Below are 22,920 nucleotides of genomic sequence, written 5' to 3'. Positions count from 1 at the left end.
AATTACTATGCTTGTAAGAACTAGTAAGTAATTAAATAAGGGCTTCTTAAAAAAACACATTGGGTAAATTGCTGTAATACAGAGTACATACTGAAAGAAACAGAGGGAGATACTAAAGAACTGTTTCTTGGAATCCTCCTCTTGGCTTAAGGGAAAAGGGGGGAGTACAGAAATCAAAGTGGACAAGAAGTGAAATACTTCTGAATGCAGAATATGAACATGTCTTCATTGCAGTGTGTTATCCTTCAAGAATTAATTTTATTTACCGATTTCTTATTATTTCAAATATAATTAACAAACTTCATAGTAGTGAACATATGTTTGGTGTTGCCAGTGAGAAACAGAAGCAACAGAAATAGTGTTCATGTAAGTTTTTTCATTGCCAGTTTTCAAGAGGTATGAAGGGAGGGAAATTTAAATGTAAATTTGGAAGATTCTTTAAAGATTGTGCCACTAGGTAAACATCAGGAGGCCTGACTGGCTTGTTTGGTGCAACTGTACTGCTTGGGCTATCCATTCTGCCTCATGCAGAACTAGGAAGGTGTATTTGTGCAGCATTTCATTCTTCTGTGTACTGCACATGCACTAACTAACACACCGGCTGCTCCTATAGCTGTGCATTATAAGGGAGGGATGAAAGCAGTTCAGTGCTACTTAACCTGCCCATTCTTCCAAGTTGATAATTTTTAAATTTGTGTGAGATATGTAAGAGTCCTAATACAACATTATTTAATACAGCAATTAATGTTGAAGGAGTTGTTTAATATCCAACTTTGCTAATGCTATCTTTGACTTTTCAAAGGGAAGTCACTCTACCAAAGTGGAAGCTGTGGTCCGAACACTGAAGAGAATTCAATTTAAAGATCCAGGAGCTAAATCCTTAGTTTTCTCAACGGTATTAATCACCATTTTCTGTCTTGTCTTTGTGCGTGTGTGAGTTTAAAGAGGTCAAAATATTTTCAGGAATTAGTTTCACTACCAAAATGTTGAATCACTCTGTACAGCCACCTGATTGTTTTGAGAATTTGTAGTGCAGTTCATGTAACTGGGACATGAACAATGATCGTAGTCAACAGATGTAAAAGCTTGTTTCTTTAAAGGGCAAACACTTAGATTGACATGGGAGCATTAGAAATTCTAGATATTTTGAAATGTAATGTCCAGATATTTTTGATACATTGTAAAACTGGTTTTGTGATGGCTACCAATTTCTTTTATTCAGGCTAATCTTTTTAATTACATTTTTTCTTTATTTTTATGAAAGATTCAGTTTGTGACACACATCTTTTTTCTTTGTCTTTTTTTTTCCTTTTTTTAAATTGCAAATACTAGTATTTTGAATGCCCTTTTTATCTACTCTTTCTTAGGGAAGTTAATTAGTATATTTTAGCTGTCATTGCTGCTTGTAATGTTGAGTTACTTCATTGTATTGTGTGTTTTGTTTTTGTTTTTTTACAGTGGCAAGATGTGTTGGACATAATTTCAAAAGCTTTATATGACAACAACATGATTTTTTCTCAGATCAATGGAATTAGTAAATTTCAGGTACATAAAGGATATTTTTCTTAAAATTATTTTCAGTGGGGAAAAAGTTAATTTGATCCTTTTACTTCATTGCTTCATTTGAGAAACTGAAAGAGCAGCAAATTTGTTTGGCAGAAGCTTTGAACTCTAACTCATTCATTCTAAAAATCATAATCACAAAAAGACACAATTTAAACTCTTTGGAGGTAAACAGTACATTCACTTTTGAGAAAGAAGCATTGGCATGGATGTTAAAGATGAGACACACTGATCGATGTTGCAAGAAGTTCTTGCCTTCCTGATACCTGTCAAGTATCTGTTCTGGGATGACAGGTCTAGGATTGCTAAGGCTGCAAGATTGTCTGTAGTAGCTGCTATAATTTCTTGAAAATGTAGAGATATCCCCCACACTCTTTTTTGAGGAACTTTTGTCATGCTTCTGTGGTGTTTGCCTTTTAGGAAAATCTCTCTGCATTTAAATATGATCCCAACATCAATATTTTGCTGCTGCCTCTTCACACTGGTTCCAATGGACTAAACATCATCGAAGCAACTCATGTTCTGCTTGTGGAACCCATTCTGAATCCTGCACATGAGCTACAGGCTATTGGCAGAGTACATCGTATTGGCCAAACAAAGTAAGAGTTGAAATTGCACTGAGTAGTTTAATCGGAATAAATCTAGTTCACTGAACTTCTCAACTTTGGAGATGAGGGTATTCACAGGAATCCTGTTTTTAAAGATGATCATATAAAGGACTGAAAGATAAAAATAATTAAAAAAAAAAAGTTCTCTGAAGATACACATGTATTTTAGGTAGTTCTTTTGTGCAACAGGGGTAAGAAGCAGAAGCAAATTGCATTTAGGTATATAGGAAGAGTGTAGGCTCTTGAGTCCAAAATCCTGAAAACCTTTGTTCAGCTGCTGCCATATTTTATGTATGCCATTGATGCCTTAGTTTTAACTTTGAAGTTCTGCTTGTTAAGCAAGTCCAGAAATGTCTTACCTTTGCAGGTCTGAGCAACTCACCATTTATGTAATCTATGGCTAAGTTTAGGCACGGCCCTTCCTAGTTCCATTGAGAGGCTCCTAGCTGGTCACTCCCAGCTCCAGACTAGGAGCTGTGTAAGTTTGGGGGGGGGGGGGGGGGGGGGGCGGTGTTGTTTTGTTTTGTTTTAGTTTTCCAAAAAGCAAGTTCTAGCACATGCTTTTTAGAACTGATTAATTTTTAAACCACAGTTCTGCTCTCACCCCTGTCTAAATCTTTTTGAAGACATTAATGAGTTTGCATATTTCTTGTTTGTTTTAGTGTTGCAGATTTTACATGGGTAGTACTGAATGCTTAACAAAGGTTTTGGAAAGTTTCTCCTGAACGGATATGAGCTATATGCTTTTCTGTAGGTTTCATGTCACTTGAAAAAATAATTTAAAAACCCTGCACATGAAGAAGCAAAATAGCTGGAATCAATTCTGGAATAATAATATTCTAGAATAATAGTGGAGTTTGTGTTCTGGAAGAGGAGGCAAAGTGAGAGGGCATAAGTGAGCATGTATATGAAAGAATGTTTATGAACAGGTGGATATTTGGGTGTGTTGGTAAAGAGTTTTGAATTAACTGTGAGGGCATAGGAAAGATTGATTGCAACAGCCTGCATTATTATTTCACATGATGCTGGCACAAAATATCTGGCAAAAACCTTGCAATAAAACCAGCAAGAACGTGTGCTGTACTTCTTAAGAATAAGACTTCTGCAGGGCTCATTTGAAAAAGGCCTGTGTCCAAATACAGTGAGCATAAGGGAATATTCTGTTCACTGGTACAACTATTACTAGTTCAATTGAGTTCTTATTTGCATCTCGTTTTTGGGGTAGACTGCCTATCAATCACAAAGTATTCCCCCAGCATTCCTCTGTGTAATGCTACCTTCCAAAGTTTCAGCTTAAGATCTGAAAAGCATCCAAGCACTTTCAGGGGTTCATATCTTGAAAAATGTTTATACTGGGGAGCCTGGAGTGATTTTTCATTTTTATCTTTGGAGCAGACTTTTTTCCATTTCACTTTCTCATGACTGACATTTCTTTTTTTATTAAATATTTATTTTTGAAATTTTATTTTGTAAATGGAGTTCATTTTGTTTTGTGTTTATTGACGTTTTGAGTTTTATGTTTACTGGTGTTTAGAATTGCATGTTTACTGACTACAATTACTGACCTTTTTTTTGCCATCTTTAAGAGCAATATTGTTAAAACTCTGGGAAGGAGCTTTAATTATCCATCACACCAAGCTCTGTCTCTTGGACTGACAAGTGACAATGCAGTATAAACACTGTCTATAACTAGTGGGCCAAAGTAATTTCTTTGAACGACAGTCTAGGTTCTTAAGGACTGTTTCTTACACTAGGGACACAGAAAGCAGAACTTCCCTCAGCATCTGCTATAGGATTTTAGTTAGTACAGCTTATATTCATTTAGTATATGATCCAGACAAGTGGAAGTGTGTGCTCTGGAAGGCACTTAGCATCCTTAAATGTCAGTGGTAGTTGTTAATCACCTTGTAAGATTTCTTTCTCAAAATACAGAGGCATTTTTTCAGCACTCTTGCAATAATTGATGAGAGACAAAAATGTCATCTTGAACTTTGACAGTAACAGTATCACTTGCACTTACTTCTGATCTTGTTTTCTTTTTTTAAACACATTCAGATCTACCATTGTTCATAGGTTCCTGATAAAAGCAACAATAGAAGAGAGAATGCAGACTATGCTGAAAACTGTAGATAGAAGGTATGTGTTGCATTTCTTTAAAACATCATTATTGCACTGAAAATGAAAAGCTGGTTTTCAACCGTACTTCTGTTACAGTTAGGTATGCAAATCTTACATATAAACTTTAAGTGTTTTCCTTCAAATTGTTTTGATTAACAAAATAGTTTTAAGACTTGGAAAATTTATCTTTTAACCTGGTTCACGTAACTTTAAACTGCAAGTATTTAAATTCTCTGGAGAATATTTTGGTTATATTTTGTATATATTATATCTTAAAAGCCCAATTAATAAATTATGTGTTATGATTTATCTTTTCAGTTTACCAATTCCCATTACTATAAAAGCATTGCCTTTAGTGAAGTCTTCCACTAGAGTAACAGCATACGTTATAAGCTCTAATATAGGACATTAATTATTTTTTTCATTATTTTTAAATTCTACAAACCTAGTCTGTCAGTGCTGTGTCACACTGGTTGGTTTTGCAGTCAGTGCAAGAGCTGTCCAGACGCAAGCTCCTAAGTCAGTCTGGTGTGCAGACACAGAAAGCAGTTTTCACAGTGTTTATCTTTTCAGAATCTATAAGCAGTGACAGACTGGGAGTGGAGCAAAAGTAGTATTTACATTCTCTATGCAGAAAGTATAAGAGGTTTATACCTCTTTAACTATACTGCATACACATAACAAATCTCAGAGGAGGCCTTAGTTTAGGAAAATTAGTTATTTTTCCAGTTTTTTGGCTGTTACAAATTATGAGGCTAAGAATTTACATGCATATCTTTGGCTGTAGTTACAAATGATTTCAGCTTTAGCTTTGAAAGAATGATTTAATCAGTTTCCATATCTGTAAAGTAACATTACTTCTGCATATAAAATTCAGGTAAATATACAGTGGTTAAATGATCCAATGAGGGCTAATTTTTTGCAAGTAATATCAAATCTTACACTTGGAAGCTGAAGCCAATCCCTTAAATGTTAAGAGGGCAAAGCGGATTATCCCATGTTCTGCTGCCTCTGCAGTGTTTGGTGTTGACCACTGTTGGGGACAGTGCATAGACTTTGTATCTTAGAATGTGCAAGAGGAGTACCTGATCGGTGTATTTTACCCAATAGAAAGTGTGTTTTCCTGATCAGCTTCAAAGCTGAACGGTTAGTGGACTCTGAACTACATGGTCTGTCTTCAGCACGTACAGCTTGTTACTTAAATTGATTCCTTCTCTGATGTCTGCATGCAACTTTTCCCCACAGCCACACGAGCTCTTCCATGAAACAGTCAGAAGCCTCAGTTCTGACAGTGGCAGATTTGGCTGACCTTTTTACAGAGGAAACTGAAGAACTTGAGTAAAACATTGGTTTGGCCTAATGAAATCAGAAAGTACCTGACATAGTAAGCACCCGTATATAATCCACTTGATGTGTCATTTCCTGTAAACATCGTCTAACATTTGTCCATAACAGAGCTATTGGAAATCGAAAAGTCTTAATTGTTACTGGTTTATTCTGTGGTGAAATTCCTAGCAGCACACGCTTCTGATAGCACTGGAGAAAACTTGCACTTTGCACATTATACAAAAACATGGATTTTATTCCCAAAGAGCACTTGAGCTGGATGCTAAAACTGAGATTTTGGACCCTTGGTTGAGAGGATTTTTACCATCAGGTTGATTGGCTAGTAGCTCAGACTGAGAGCAAAACTTTGTGGGTGGTTGGGTGGGAAAGGGAAGCAGAAAAACACTAAAATCTAATTTTTTTTACTGTACAAAGAAATGTTAGAAAGAATGACTGTAAATTAATATTCTTCTAGAAAGGGCTTGTTAGCATTTAATGAAGAGTTACTGAACATCTTACTGGTAATACTTTAAATGACTAATCTTTACTAATAATTTGGATATTTGTATTAGGCTTTTTAGATATTCATAAAGACTTGTGACAGTTAAAAAATTCATTGTTAATGCTTACTCACTGCAAAAGGATGATAATTAAATTATGCTTTTTGTATGTGTGTTGGTCGGGTAATCAGTTAAATACTTGAACTTACTGTACATGTTTTCACTTATTATTGAAGCCATGGCTAATTGAGTGCTTCGTTTAAAAAAAAAAAATAAGTAATGTATTTGTTACAGAATTTTTTAAAAATTGTTTAAGCTGCTGATTACTTCATTTGACGTTTGTGTACATTTTCTCACACTGATTTATTTTTTTTTTAATCTAGTTCTCCCCCTTAAAGATCCAACAATCTAAATATTCAAACTAGATGAAATTAAGGTAGACAGTCTGATTACTAGGTACCTAATCTAAGTTAGATAATCAGTGGAGAGAGATGAAACTTGTGAAACTTCATCCTTAGATATGCATGATCACTCTACCCCATCTCTATTGACAGTAGAGAGTTTAGAAAACAAATGTAGGCTAACTTTTAGATTGCTGAAAGTAGGCAAGATAAATTGTAAGCTTTTTGGCATAGGTTATGGATACACATTTACATAACATGATTTCTGAAGGTATTACAGAAGCAAGCTCAGTTATGCAGTTGATGTTAAACATAATTTTGTGTTTAGAGACTGGGCAAATGTGTATGAATAAGCATCAGGCTACTTCCCTCAAATTACAATATTTACTGTTTCAGAAGACAATGGTTTATGTATTTTAAAAATCTTACTTGAGGTTGAAATTAAAATGTGTCCTTTAAGAAATTTCATCTTAGAATTTTTACTCTAATTATGTCTGCTAAATAGATTTGCATATTGAGCTTTTTGAGTTCTGTTTACAGTCATACTTTGTTTGAGTTGCACCATTTGGGTATTAAGCCTATCCACATGGTAGACAAATTTTCTGCTGCTGACAACAAATGTGAGTAGAATTTACATGAATAATATTGTATCAAGAAGTGTTTTTTTGGCATTTATAGTCTGTTGTCCTTCTGGAACAATTAGATACTTTGTTCTAAAGACTATTTGAGTAAATTTACAGACAATATATCTTTATTTCCCATATTTGTAATATGTATTAGTCTTACACATTTTGTTTTGGAGATTACTGATTTTCTGAAGATCACAGTTTGCAGCAAAGGAAATAGAATAGATAGTAGACTTTTTAAAAATTATATTGATCAAATGATTTGCACAGAGGCTGTGACTTCTCCATCCTTGAACGTATTGGGAACTCAGATGACCCTAAGCAACCTGATCCAGCTTCAGAGTTGGCCCTGCTACGAGTGGTGTGTTGGACCAGATGACCTCCATGGATCCCTTCCAGCCTAAATTATTCTACAGTGTACTGGAGATCATGCTGTACAGACACTCCAGGAACTCCGAGGGCAGCAACATTCCGGTTTCCTCATCATCCTCAGAGAATTTTAATATTGTACAACAAAATGTGATTGAACAAGGCGCTGCTGTTCACTCTGAGAAATTATATATCTATGTTAAAAACTGTGGAAGCATATAGTGTTTACATTCATAGCTCCCATTTTAAATAATTAGATGTGGGAATAATAGTTGTTAGTGAATGTTGAAGACAGAGAAGCAAACTGAAAAATACCTGCTATGAGAGGTTTCCCAAGCTCTGCAAGTTTTTGGCTTATTTATATAAAGATGGTGGTTTCATTGTTTATTTACAAAAATATGGCTTTTAAATTCCTAACCAAAAGCATAGCTTCTCATCAAGCAGTGCATGAGTCTTCAGTCCTGACATTTTTTTTTTTTTAATGCTTACATAACAGCATGAAATGCCAGAGATCTGGTTCTAGGCACTCTTCCAACTGCCCTGGAGTGCCAGGACCTCGAGCTCTGGAGGTATAATGTTAAAATGTGTATACTCACCATGTTAAAGGGCTTCTTGAAATTGGAAGGTTGAGCCATTGGAGGATATAGACTGTGTTAGTAGTAAAATGGATCCTTCAAGTTTCACATAATACTAAGTACGGAGACTAACCTTAAAAAGTTATTTTTAAAGAGAAACCAAAGTGTAATTTAGTCCTTTTTGCCAATCTTTGCAACTTTTAGTTTATTTGACAAAAGTTTTCTTTCAGACAACTTAAGACCCCTCATGAGGTGAACTCTCTTTTTTTTTCTTTTTTTCTTTTTCTGCTAAGGGTGTAGCTTGTATGTCTGCAGTGCTTTTCTCATATCAAAGCACAGTAAGCCTGTTTTCACAGTGCTGCTATGATTTTGCTCTCTATCAGGAGAAGATTCTTTTGAAAGACAGTATCTTAGCTGAGAATAAGCTTTGCTCTACTGCAAAAGTTCCAATAATGTTCATAGAAATGGCATTTTCCACAGAAGACAGAAATATATAAATACTGACTGCAGTGTTTACATAATATTTGTGTGGATATACCCAGAGTCATGTACCAAATTCTCTTATGTTCTCCTGCTAAAACACGTAAATGTCTTCCAAGTTGACAGGATTGTTTATCCAGTGAAGTAGGTCCCTTTAAAGATGAGGCTCTAAGTGATTCTAAAGAACTCACTGCTGACCTTTCATCTCTTTCAGTTCCATGACAAATAATGTTTGGAGTTTTTTTGACTGGAGTTGGTAAAGCCTTCAGGACAGGTTCATTTCCCTGTGTGTAAAAGTTCAGTGCCTTGTAGAACAGAGCTGTCATGTTATTTAGGTGTCTGTAAACACTTGATGGAAATTGTAGACTTCCTTGAACCACACAGTACGATCGTGTTGGAAACTAAGGAGTGGATTCCTTTGTAGTGTTAAATTAAGCTCTGTGAATTTCACCATGGATGATTAAATGAGTTTATAAGTTAAGGTCCTCCTTGCTCTCTAAATCAGTCTATGCCAGGAAAAGGTTTTCATTTTAACCTGTTAGGTAACTTTTTAGCATACTAATGAAAGTCTGGGATACACTGTAGTTTTCATGCAGGTCAGATACGATAAAACAATAATGCGTATGAGAAGACTGAGGTAAATACAATTGCATATTAAGGAATGAACATAAGAATTGATGATGCTTTTTGTGAGATAGGTCTTCCAAAACCACTTTTCTGCCAGTATCTGTAGATGTATTTCAGTTTCCTGCCAGCAGAGTGTCCTCTACTTCAAAAGTAACTGTGTGTAAAAGTAATTGTTCAATACAAATGTGAGTGGGATCCTACAGAAGATGCATAGTTGTTTCTGATTAAAACCATAATTAGACATACTTCCTCCTGTAAGATTCTGTCTGGATTAGTGGCTGAGGACCAGTTAACAACTCTACCACTGTCATTTCTGACACAAACAATGCTGTTCTCTTTCCATCCCTTTTTGCAATCCATATGACTATATTCTGTTTTCCAGGAGTCCCAGAATTATTTGTTTAATTAGCAGCTGTGTTTCAGTTAAATTGGAGGGGTAAAAGTGTATTGGTTAATCTTGCATTGGCCAATGTAAGAAAAATTAACGTTGAAATTTATTGCTTCCTCAAGGTAAGGAATTAGATGACTTTCTAAAGGCAAGTCTGGGGTTTTATTCTAGCTATAAATGGAGCCTGTTCCTGAAGCTTAATCTAAAGACTGTTTAAAATCTGCATGATAAGCTTCTCTACAGACTGAAAGGCTAGTTGCAAAGCTACTGTGCCTGTGCTTTTCTTCCTTTTTTGGTTGCCTGAAATAAGTGAAGTCTTTACAAGATTATATACTATAAATGTAGGTTAAAGGAATTTCATACTGGAGAAAAAAGGAGGTCCAAGCATCCCTGTCTCTCCCTCTCTGTCTGCATGTCTCCTTTTCTCAGTGTCTGTCATTTTGTCCCACCCCTGCCCGCCCCCATCCACCCCTAGCTCACTCGGTTTGTTACACAGGATGTTTGTGTTTGGTCAGCGGAGTCAAATAGTCATTATCCATAAAATGGCTACAGTAAAACTAGCTTACTGTGTTGGGGGTAAAGGGAATTATAGCATAGTATAAATTACTTTTTGCATCTGTAATGTCTTCATTTACCCCTGTTCTTCACCACTGTAGAAGCAGATGTTGAATTTCAGTCTGCTAACTTTTACATTTCTGGTTTTATATTGCATAGCTGACATATAAAAAGGATCTGGTAATCTAAGTACTGAGCAGTGAGGCTTACAAGTTTTTAAAGTCTATAGGTTTTAGATACATAAAGTGCACCTGAACCACTATCACAGGTCCCAGTGCATCCCACTGTCTTGTCTTTTCTTCTTTAGCAGAGGAAAAAAGGATAACTACTGAATCACTGTAGTAGTGAATTCAAGTCCCAAATAGTCATTCTACATATTCTACAGTCACATACCATGTAAAGAGGACAGTTAATTGAACTTGTGGCTTTTAAATGTAGTTAAGGATTTAAGTCATCTGGGGAGGGGGGAGGTAAATGACATAGGGTTTCTAAATACTAGAATAATTCTACTTCAAAAATTAGGACATGAGATATCTGTAAACCTCTGGCTCAGTTTCCTTCTATAGACAAGGTGTCAGCCTTCCAGGGCTTAAATTCTAAGTCCCTTTGTTTTTTTGTATTTGCCCATTCATTCAGCTGGACACATACCAAATTTTACCAGTTTAGGAACAGATGTCAGTTTTTCCGTGACTTAACATCTCTTGGTTTGGTAGCAACCTTCACATCAGGTAGAAACTACTTTTCCAAATTCTACCAAGTGTTAGATCTGACTGCTTATAGGGTGTCTCAAAGTGTAAGTTGGCTTAGAGAATTGGGGGCATTTTATGCCACTTTTCCTCCCACCCTGTGGGGGCTAGTGAGCCTGCAGGGTTCATGCTGTGTTGCTGTGAATTGTCCCCTCTTTATGCTAACTGGTTATCATCATTTGTCAAAGAACCTTTGTTGCTGTATCTAGGCTTTCTCTTGACCATGTCACCTGGATAAAGAAGAAAATCTAGGCTGCCTTTCATGTTATCCTGATGGAGTTTTGTCCTGCCGTTCTTGAAGTCCCTGGAGTCTGAGGACCACAAGTGTGGGAATGGTGACTTTCCATTTGTGGATGCTGAATCTGTAAGGGATCAGCTGAATGTTCATAAGTCCATGGGGCCAGATGGGATTCATCCCAAAGTTCTGAAGGAGCTGGCAGATATTATGGCAGGATCCCTCTCGATCATCTACCAAAGGTCTTTGGAGTCTGGGGAGTTCCCTGCTGACTGGAAGCTAGCCAGTGTTATTCCAATTTACAAGAAGGACATGAGGGAAGACCCAGGTAACTACAGACCTGTTAGTTTAACCTCAGTTCCTGGAAAAATTATGGAGATTCAATAGTACCAGGCATAAAGGCATTTACAGAATCATGCAATCATCAGGCATAGTCAACATGGGTTCACAAAAGAAAAGTTCTTTTTCACTAATTTTATATTGTTCTGTGACAATGCTACCCCACTTAGTGAGCGAAGGGAAGGTGGTGGATGGAGTTTTTATGGATTTTAGTAAGGCTTTTGATAATGTCCCTCACAGCATCCTGCTGGACAAGTTGTCCAGCTGTGGGATGAGCGGGTTCACGGTGCGCTGGGTGAGGAAGTGGCTGAAGGGCAGAGCTCAGAGGGCTGCAGTGCATGGGACTACACCTGGCCGGTGGCACCAGTGGTGTTCCTCAAGGTTCAATTCGGGCCAGTTCTGTTCAATATATTTATCAGTGATGTGGATACAGGAGTTGAGTGCACCATTAACAAGTTTGATGATGATCCCAAACTGGGAGGTGCTGTTGACTCTCTTGAGGGGCAGGAAGCCTTGCAGAAGGATCTAGATAGATTGGAGCACTGGGCTATGATTAATGGGATGAAATTTAACAAGTTGAAGTGCTGGACCCTGCACCTGGGACATAACACCAGGCACAAGTACGGAATGGGAAAGGAGTGGCTGGGGAGCAACCCTGCAGAAAGGGATGTGGGGGGGGGCTGGTCAGCAGCAGGCTCGGTGTGAGCCAGCACTGAGACCTGGCAGCCCCGAGGGCAAACCCCATCCTGGGGTGTGTCAAACACAGCATAACCAGCCAGGCAAAAGAGGCGATTATCCTGCTATATTCAGCACCGGTGCAGCCTCACCTTGAGTGCTGTGTGCGGTTGTGGGACCCATGATTTAAGAAAGATGTTAAAGATCCCTGAATGCATCCAGAGGAGAACAACAAAGCTGGTGAAAGGGCTGGCAGGCATGTCCTCTGTGAGGTGGTGAAAGACTTTGGGCTTGTCTAGTTTGGAGAAAAGGAGGCTGAAGGGCAACATCATTGCTCTCTACAGCTTCCTAAGCAGGGGATCTCTCTTCCATGGTATCCAATGCCAGGACACATGGGAATCGTTCAAAGCTGTGCCAGGGGAGGTTCAGGCTGGACATCAGGAAGCATTTCTTTACTGAGAGGGTGGTCAGACACTGGAACAGGCTTCCCAGAGAGGTGGTCGATGCCCCAAGCCTGTCAGTGTTGAAGAGTCATTTGGACAATGCCCTTAACAGCATGCTTTAACTGTTGGTCAGCTCTGAATTGGTCAGGCAGTTGGACTAGATGGTCATTGTAAGTCCCTTCCAACTGAAAATATTCTACTTTATAAGAGAACGGCACTTCAAATGCCAAGGTGCGTTAAACCATTTTTAATGGCTTGTTCTGCACTAATAGAGCATATGCATATATTCATATACATACTCAGTATGTCATCTTGGGCAACCAAATAATTACTATTAAAAATTCAATATTGATATAGGGTCACTGCTCTGCTAGGTGCTTCATATGTATTTATAAAAAATCAGCTTTGGGGTACATTGATAAGATAGGGAATCCATTTTATAGAGAATGGACAAAGCCATTATATTTGACACATTTCTCATTCTCCCTCTGTGACATTGTTTTCCCTTTTCCCTACACGTAGTTGACTTGGTTTGTACTCTCTTCTGCACTGTAGGCTTTGAAGCAACACTAGAACAAATGGTGAGGGAATAGATGGTACACTTGACTGAAGTGATGAGCACCTACTTTTACATCACAAACATGGTGGTTTACTTAAGCAACGTGGAAGTCAACCTAAGTCTTTCTGGGGGGATTATTTTTGTGTAATTTCCAAACATTCCTATGGGCCTGTGCAACAATAATTCCTGGGAATGCCTCTTATATTTCCCCTTTCACAATCCTGTGAATGGGAAATCTTGGCTGCAAAAAGTTTTTGATCTTCTGTTTGTTAATATAAAGACCGTTTCCTGCTCACAGAAGGGCATTTGCTCATAAAATGGCAAAGAATTTTGCTAATTATTCCTTCTCTCATATATTTTAATGCACATTTATATTACAAGAATGTGTTCAGCAGCTGTAAGCAGCAGAATTAGTTTCTGTTCCAGCTTTTCCCAACAACTTTCCCAACTGGAAAGTAAACCAAAGTTGTGCAGCTGTAGAACTAACAGCTCCTCTCTGCAATGTTTTCTTTGATATGGGGCACTTTTAAAAATATACACACTCTTTATTCTGCAGCAGATATACCTAAATATGACATAAGATCTTCCATAGTGTACTACCATTCTCTTAAATGCATGCCACCTTCATAACGCTAACCTCCAAATACCACAGAGAGCATGCTGTGTGTCTGGTCCACCCAGGAAGGGGATCAGCATCAAGGAAAGGACATACATGTGGTGTTCCTCTTCTAGTCTTCTACAAAGTCTTAGTAAAGCAATGTAGGACTTTGTGGAAATGAATATACTGTGCTAACTGCTGCCACCATCCTCAGGTCTTGAAAGCAGATCTGATGAAAAGACGTTCAGTCATAGAGCTTCTCTTACAGAGGTAGAAAGCCCAGAGCACTTCACCTCCAGCCAGAGAAGAGATGGAGAGAGTATCTCCTGCTGATGCATTTGTATCTGCTGCTGCTGTTGCACATGCTGCAGTGGAGCTAGAACCTGCACTGGATGGATTTGGAGGAGTTGGGAAGGTGGTTGAGGGGGGAAAACTTGACGAATAGTTTAAAACCCTCTGAGTGTTCTGCTGATTTTCCTGTGGGAGGAATGAGTCACTGACATGAGCAATGAATAAACAAAGGGTGAAAGATTGGAAGTGTAACCTATTTATTGGATCTTAATGTTCGTCTAAATGCAGTGGCACGTTTTTGTGTGTTCATGATTTGAGATTATAGTAATCTTCTTACTGAAATCTTGGGACATGAATATACAGGGATTTGCAGTGGTTGAGAAAATGGGAATGACAAAAGGTTTTTACCCTGTGATACATGCTTTAATGTGTACCTGAGAAAAGTGATGGAATGCCTGAGCCAAATTTATGCTGTGGATTTGTGAAGGATAACAGTTCAAACTCCACAAATATAAATTTGTAGACCTCCCTGAAACAGACTGGCAAGTGTTGCTTAATAAAGGAAAGGTAATTAATCACTGCTGCTGTAAATGTACAAGTGTCTCTGAAGGGGCAAGACTTTGTAATTGTCACTTGTGGAATTTTGCACCTAGTGAACTTCCATGTCAGCAGCGGGGATGAAAGGCAGTAAGCCTAGACCAGTCTTGTTGTGCAGGGAAACAGACTGCTGGGAAGTCTTGCCAAAGGTTTGAGCCTGCTATGTCAGAAGATGGTTTTGGGCAATCTCCCCTTTTGCATACTGGAGTTATAAGGCATCTCCTAAGCACAGATTTTCTGTAAATTTTCTACAATTTTAACATACGCTTCCTTCATCAGCAAGCTACCACTATTCAAAAGGACTTTTCTGTTTTCCCCCGGAGCATGTATTTAGTTTTTGTTACTCATTCTTAACAAGGGTGAGTGCCTCTGAATCACTTACAGCTCTTGTTAAAAGCCTCCAAAGTAGAACTGAAAGACATAAAACACCAAAGGGCTGGACAAAGTGAATGCAGTGAGGGGGGTTCTACTTCTGCCTAGTAAAGGGCGCACTACACCACTGTTGGATCACAAGAGACAAATGTGCGTGATGGGGTATGGTAGGGGGCGAGTCCAGTCCTGTCTGCGGGGAATTGATTCTAAAATAGGTAGAAAAGGCTTTGAGTGGTGTTGGTCTCCACTGACTGCACTTTAGAAATCCTATTGTCGGGCACAGGACAACATCTGGTCATTTTTTGAGGTGCTTGATTCTGTGGATAGGTTTTAAAGCCCCAAGCCATGACCCTGGACTTAAATTCTTGAGAGATTCTTTCACCTTCCATTGAACTGAAAGAAACCTCACCTTTTCCTGCCACCAGAGAAAGCAGTTGGACGGGCAAAGATACAGAGAGGTCATCCTGACTTTGAGCTGCAGTGGGAAGTTTGATACTGACTATGATTTGCAACATGTTGTTTGATGGTTTACTGACTGCTTCTGCACCAGTTTCCTTAACTTCAGCAGATGACACTGACATGTGAGAGGGTGAGTCTGTATTTTTCTTGAAGAAAATACTATCATTGATTATTGAAGAAGGGTATTTCCATGGAGCACCTGTAGCAACACAGAAACCCTGTAAAAAAAAAAACAGGTTCTTACTGTATGCTGGTGTAATTGCCAGCTTTGAAACTTAAATCAGAATCTATCATAGGTCTGTAATAACAGGAGGCAGTACTTCCTTGTGTCATTCTGATGTACAGTGGGATGTAGAATAATTTTAGATAGTACCAGAAAAAAATTTCTTTCATAACCTCTGAATTAGTAGAATACTATCACTTTGCTGCTTACAAAAGGATAGCTAGAGCCTTTGTAATATTTTAAATCTAAATAGATACAGATTTCAAAATAAAATTGTCAGTTGCCTTAGTGTCAGATGTGCCAGTTCCTCATTTGTTCATGTTATTATTTCATTACTATAATAATGTTAATTTTTAAAATCATTTGCATCATTAATTCCCAAGAGAGATCTTTGAATTACATTTAAATTTTTAACTTTTTCAAATATTGTTTTAGTAATCAAATTACTATAAAGTATTTATCCTCTTTTTTGATAGAAAATGTTTTCATTTATATAAATACATATTAGCAAATGCTTTGTCAGGTATTTGCAAGCATTGTCTTGTATTTTAATTATAGATTTCAGAGTGGAAAAGGAGAATAATTGAATTATTCTAGTTATAGAATAGTGAAACTAATCAGCTTTTGTAGTGTCAAGTTAATGACTTGTATAATGCAACCCACAGGAGAGAGCAGAGCACTTTTCAATTGTGTTCCAAAACTGAAATTCCTGGATGACACGCCAAGAAAGAGTATTTTGATTACCTGGTCTGTTTCCTTGCATTATAAAGACATTGCAATTTCAATTGAATAAATTTATCTAAGAAGTAGCAAAACTAAATTTTTATTTGAAAATTACCAGGGATGGATAAATGTAGAACTTAATGTTCACTCTGTCTCAGAGTAACTAAATGTTCCCATCAATAGCGTTTCTTTTGCATTCACAATTTGCTGTCAGAATTACATCATACTGTCTCTTAAGGTTTGCAGCTATTTCAAAGTCTTCATGAACACAAATTTTGTCTTAGATTATCCTGCTACTGAAATAATACTGATTATTGTAATATTCATTAACCAGCCTTTTCTTTCTGTCTTTCTGGTTTGTGGAAAAATAGCTGGTGCCTCTTCTGAGAGACAGTGCTTAATAATTTGTGTTCCTATTCCTCGATATGTAACTGAATTGTCTGATAGATATTACCTGTTCAATAGCATCAATTAATAGGAATGCTCTGCATGTATAAATAGTTGTTATTCAAAACTACAATTACAATATGTGTAGAATCCCAGAGGTCCATAATTATTCTTTCAGTGTGGTTGGTTGAACCCAGCTCCAAAAGTGCTGCCTTCTGGGAAGAGCTAACACTTCTCCACAGCACTTCACTGCAGTCTCTTGTCCCATAGGGACTGGGCCTGTGACAGCACCTCGATAAAGTCAGCTGTCAGATCACTTGTACTGTATTTTCCTTCCTAGAACTGTAAATCAGTTCTGGTCCATCCCAATATGCACAGGACCATTTTAAAAAGTGTGGTATAATTAGGAGACCTCTTCAGCCCACTGCTGTATTGCAGTTCATGTGTTACTGTTTCTAATTCCTTTTAACGTTTTCAACAATTAATAAAAAAATAAAACTTTGTGCAATTGGTAATAACTAGCTAGAACATAAAGAATGAAGAAAATAGCTTATATGTTTCAAAACATCAAAATTATTGATAAAGTGTGAGAAATTATATTGAAAGTTAGGTATCTAAACTTAGTTTTAACTCAGCGCTCCAGCAGGTCCATATTTTTCTGGGCACGGTACAAATGCGTGGGATATAATCCAAAATGCAAATCCAAAATGTGAGAATTTCCATTGAGTTAAATGGTCTGTGGACGAGTTACACAGGGCGGGAGAACCTGCAACCAAAACGCACAGAAGCTGCCAAGGGCCTGAAGGACTTGCGCAGAGGCAGAGGCTGGCAGGGGGCAGGCAGGCCCCCCCCGGACCCCCCGGGCACGGGTAGCGCCGCAGCCGCGCAGCACGAGCTGATGAGCACGGTGCCCGCTGGCACCCAGCAAGCGGGATCCTGTTCCGGCTGGTGCCGTGGCACTGTGCGTTGGTGCAGCTCCACACAGGCCCTTGGGCCTCGCTGGGTTGTTCCTTGCAACGTGCCCTGTTCCCCAGCGTCGTGCGCAGGCAGAGCAAGGTTCCCTCCCGTGTCCCCCACACCCCGGCCCAAAGCTTCCAACAGCCGTCCTGCACTGAGCGGCCAGCCCGTCTTCCCCAAGAGATGCCGGCTGACGTGCAGTGATGTGGAAGAAAGTGTGACCTTGGGAAAAACACCACAGACCAGAGCATTTTCTGACCCGATATGCTGAAATATTTATGTTGTAAATAGGCAGGAGATGAAGTTTTTCTATCACAGGGCAGTACACCAATCAAAAATGCTGCATGCATTGATCAAGGTTTTTACAGAGTTGTTATACTCTGTAATGAACAGAGTGTTAAGTACGTTAGAGGAAGGCATTAAGGCCTTTTTATGTCCAGTTACTAAAAGGTGACCTCACAAAGTCCATAGTGGGGTCTCATTGAATCAAAAGGAAAAAAGCTAGCATGAGTGACATACAGACTTTCAATAAGACGTGTTACAATGACACTATCTTATGACATCACCTGTACCCAGTCCTTGTGCTAAGGAAGTGGGGAGAGAGAAGAGTGGGTTTTTTTTGTTTGTTTTTTTATTGTTTTCTACCTTGTTGGAGAGAAATCTCTTTAAATACTGTGATAAAATATACATGGTGAGAAATGAAACATAGGATTTCATTGGAATCACTCTGAAAACATCCATTTCACATTGAGGTTTTGCTGAGAAGGAGTCAGAAGACCCCTCTGGCTTTGGGAGTCTTGCTGGCCAGGCTTTGGGCAGGTGGGGATGTGTTATCCATAAGGACATGACGACTAAAGGCTGAGAAGGAACCTGGGCAGTGGATCCCTCCTGCCTGCTCGTGCAAGGGCTGTTCCCTGTGCCCATTCCACAACCCACTGCAGGGAGCCCTTGGCTTGAGGAGACGTGGGTGTGCACTGGTGACGACTGGGAGCTGTCATCCTCATCCAGGGAGGGGGAGAACAGGGGTGTGTGAAGTAGCACTGCAGTGAGAGTAGTGGGAGTGCGTAGGTGATGCTTTGGGGGGCAACTCTTTAATCCTAAACCCCATAAAAAAATAGAAATTATTACTACAGCTGGTTTCCCTTTGCTTAGTTATCCATGGTATCCTGAATAAAGAAGGTGGTTTGTTACTAGAACAAGAGTTGTTAGGTGCTTGTATGGTGAGGGAGAAGGAAAAATCTGGACTTCTGACAGAGCTAGAAGCTAAACAGAAGTCACAGCTGGAGGGAAAGGTCAAAAGTTAAAGTGTGCTGCTGGCCATTTCCAACAAGATGTTTAAACAAGTTGGTTCCTTTGGGTAAGTTTCAGTACTGACGACTTGTTTTACTGTTAGTCAGGCCACTGTAAATCTGGAGCTTTATGGTGTTTTTCTGTGCTCCTGCCAGTGCAACTGAGAGTAAACTTTGGCTCTGGTTACATCCATCTAGAGCAAGCTGCATCTTGCCTTATCCACCGAAGAATTCCTGTTGACTTCATAAAGCATTTCATGAGTTGGGACATCTGGATTTGGTACAGTAATACTTAACATTGCCATGTTGCTGTAAACACCAGGATGTTTACAGAACTGAGAGACGAATCAGACCCCTGCTAACTATTTCATGGGAGCATAGGGTTTCTTCCAAGAAAAACATCTGAGCATTCTAGGGCAGCATCTGCTCCCAGTGTTCTGTTCTGCAGGAAAACCTACATCCAGGAAGATTAAAATTAGCTTCCCTGGATTCCTGTATAAAACTGTCAGCTTGAGAATCTCCTCTGCCTCGCAATTGATAATTGCACTAATTCCCTTAAGTGTCAGTGAAACCGTAATGGGCGCTGAGCAGCTGTCTCCCACCCCTTGGGAGTTCCAGCCTCAGTCTACCCCGAGCCAGGGCACACATCATTCGATAATTAACCGCTCGGCCTCTGTTCCAAGTCAACAGTAAGTGAGCTATTGTGAAAATTGAGGATGAAGATGATGAATATTTAGAAATGGAGAGCTGTCTTTTAGATTCCCTTCCCTTGTACCCAAGTCTAAATTTTGGAGCCTCGCTGAGTTAGATACACTGTGTGGTTGCATTTCTGTTCCTCAGTTAGACCCCTTAATACAAATTGTCCATTCAAAACAGAAACTGATTTAGCCTATTTTTCTACCTCCTGCAGCTTGCAATCCACTCCGGCATGCAAATTTAAAGCAAATAGCCACCGTGACAATCTGGAGGATAATTAGTACATAAAAACCTTCATGAGCTGCTTCAGTTACAGTAAGAACTGGTCATAAACCGGGAGGAATTTACCATCTGCAATGTGGCAAAAGCGTTGGCAGCTCTCTGTGACACAGGTTAGCTGGCAGTGAGAGGGAACTGCTGCTGCTGAGGTGGAATTAACTGGCTGCAGCTTACGTGAATTGGTCAAGCTGATGCTAAGCCAGTGACTCGGTGGTAGAGCGCTGGGGTTCTCCCTGTGCAAACCCTGCAAGCACAAGAAATAATCTTCCCTTCATTTTGCAACATATCAGAGGTTTTATAAACAGCTGCAAAGGTTGTATAGAAAACTAAAGGTTTCCCTCACCATAGCCAGTATAAATAAAATGCTCCCTGACACAATTGCCTTCTTGTGAGCCTGAGATGTTGTTGGAGCTCTGTCCCTCGTTTACCAGAGTGGAAAGGATGGTAGAACTTGCTAACGCTACTTTCAGCAACCCTACTGGCATGGTTTCACTTGATCGGGAACTGAGCTCCAGTGAATGAGTCACATTCAAGTAAAAATCTCCTGTGGCTGGAGATCATCTCTTCCACATCAGCAACTGGATTTGCCATATAAGCAATGTGAACCCGAATATCATCTGTCTACTACTAATGCAATTCAGTATTTCCTTGTTACTTTTCCTGAAGACTTCATATATGCACTGAAGGAGGAGAAAGATACAGCAGTACCTTCCTCTATCAGAGGTATTCTTCAGCTTGGGCACTTCTCTTCCCGCATTACCAACAGGAGGAGAGTACTACAGTCATCTCTGGAAAATATTTATTTTTTTACATTTTTGAATCAGCATTTTCAAACCCCTTTCATTTTATAGAGAACATACTATTTCCTATTCAGGATGAAGATAAAGATCAAAGTATTAGAAAATTATGAAAATGGGCATTCTGATTTTTTTTTCCTTAGTTGTATTTATTTCATTGTACTTTCTGTGACTCAGACTCAGAATAATTGTATTTCCACATACATTTCAATTCATTAATCTTTTGTTGATATTTATGTAGAAAGGTTTTTCTTAAATCGGAATTAGGATTTAATATGGTGAAGAATCAAACTGGACTAGGCTGTATAAACTCCGATGTTTAATTATAATGTTTATACAGAAATCAATGAAACCCTTGTCTCTACCAAGGACCTGACTGAGGTGGAGATTCCAAATACCTTTTTTCTGAAAAAGAATCCTCCAATTCTAGTAAGTATTCATCCACATTAAACAAATAGGGTATTTTTATGCCTTCAACTGTAGGGTTTTTTCCTTGTAATCAGCATTATTTAATTTGATCTCAGTGACAATTACATATTCCTGTAGTCATGCTCACCATAATAATGTAAAACTTACTGAATTTGGACAGATAATGCTAGACCATGGATGTCACGAGTGAACTGCCCCTGCAGCACAATGTACTCTCTAGATTTTAATCTGAATTCAGATGCCTCATTAGACTTCTTCATGTCAAAAGAAAGAGCAGAAATTATAATTTATTTTCTCTTTATTTCTTTCTATTTCCCCTCCCCCCCCCCTTTCAGTAGTAAAAATAATAGAAATTGTTGGTGGTAACACAAAGAGACAACTCCAGGATATCAACTTGGTGAAAGACCAGAACACGTTAGAACAAAATGAACAAAGCAGCATCCATCCTGTCACTGTCCTCAGTTCAGCTGCAAACCTCTTCAGCTTAATGTTGTCTGATCATCTCAAGGGCTTCACATGAATTTTGATGGATAGTTTGTTAAAAAAAAAGAAATCTCAAGTCTTTAAATATAAGTGAGCCTGCAACAGAACCTTGGTCCTACCGTAGTTCTATTAATATTCCTAAAAGAGTAAAATTTGCTTTGCAATTCCAGCACCTGAATATTTCATCTATTTTCTCTTACTTTCACATAAACAGATACAACCTTTACATCCCGTATCACAAGTGATACAAAATTATATACAGCTCAGTTTGTTATGTGAAAGTCCTTTTTTGTCCTATCTGCTTGAGTTGAATGAAAATGTGATGGTGGGTAAAAGGCTTCTATTTTCCTACTTTACTCTGTGTCTTGCTGAATTGAAAGAGACTTGCATTCCCATTTGCTGACTGCCTACAGATAACAGCATACACTGATTTGCATTTCAGGGTTCAAGAAGAGATAATGTGGAAAAGAACACGAACATGGTACAATCCTATGGTTCTCTGAATGCTTTTTTTTTTTTTTTTTTTTTTTTATGAAGCTGGATAGTAAACACTTACATGGTGTTTCCTGTCTCTATATGGTGTTTACTATCATGCTTTGAACTCTTTCCTAGTGCTGGGAAGTTTATTATTCTCTCAGCCCATTAACCACACATAGTTGAAAAATTAAATTTTGTTCAGTATGAAGAGGGGCAGAAATGCACAACTTTAGGTTTAATTTTGTAGTGTGCTCCAGTCAAAACCAAGGAATTATAAAAATACTGAATTATTTTACTTTGACATTTTAACGACTTCTTTCATGTTGGAGAAGTTAAAGAATTATTTCAATGCCTTCAGAAAGAAATATGTTTCTTGGCTTAAAAACCACATTTCTCATTTTGCAATTAACCTGAGGTGAAAAGTGAACATTTAAAATGATTCAAAATATTCTTGTTTGTTGGTCTGCTTGTTTTATCAGAGATAAAAATCAATTTAATTTCTATCCAGACTTTTGTTGTTGTTGTTGTTTTCTTTCTTAACTTTGGCAATTGATTCAAAAAAGTCTTTATTTGTCCAAACATGCTTACAACATTTAAGTTATTGGAAATGTCATCTGTTATGTAAGAAAACTGTGTTTTGCAGCATAAACTAAAGAGTAAATAGGAGCAAGGTTTATACTAGAGCTCCCTAAATCAAGCGCAGAAGCTTTTATGATGGCTGCCTTCCAGT

The 22,920-nt window shown here is 38.4% G+C and overlaps 1 protein-coding gene across 3 annotated transcripts in view; it reads left to right on the top strand.

Moving 5' to 3' along the window:
• SHPRH (SNF2 histone linker PHD RING helicase) overlaps positions 1 to 9,047 on the top strand; it is a 58,224-nt gene extending 49,177 nt beyond the window's left edge. For all 3 annotated transcript variants that reach the window (XM_033011636.2, XM_042795858.1, XM_033011638.2), the window contains 5 exons: positions 803 to 895; positions 1,459 to 1,545; positions 1,984 to 2,162; positions 4,227 to 4,307; positions 5,535 to 9,047. In XM_033011636.2, coding sequence (XP_032867527.1) covers positions 803 to 895; positions 1,459 to 1,545; positions 1,984 to 2,162; positions 4,227 to 4,307; positions 5,535 to 5,631 — 537 coding nt within the window. In that variant the 3' untranslated portion in view covers positions 5,632 to 9,047. The remainder of the gene's footprint in view (positions 1 to 802; positions 896 to 1,458; positions 1,546 to 1,983; positions 2,163 to 4,226; positions 4,308 to 5,534) is intronic.
• The last annotated feature ends 13,873 nt before the right edge of the window (positions 9,048 to 22,920 follow it).

The sequence above is a fragment of the Tyto alba genome, unplaced genomic scaffold (genome assembly GCF_018691265.1).
Source record: "Tyto alba isolate M040663 unplaced genomic scaffold, T.alba_DEE_v4.0 Super-Scaffold_22, whole genome shotgun sequence".
NCBI classification, from domain to species: Eukaryota; Metazoa; Chordata; class Aves; order Strigiformes; family Tytonidae; genus Tyto; species Tyto alba.
This window is presented reverse-complemented; position numbering and strand designations above follow the sequence as displayed.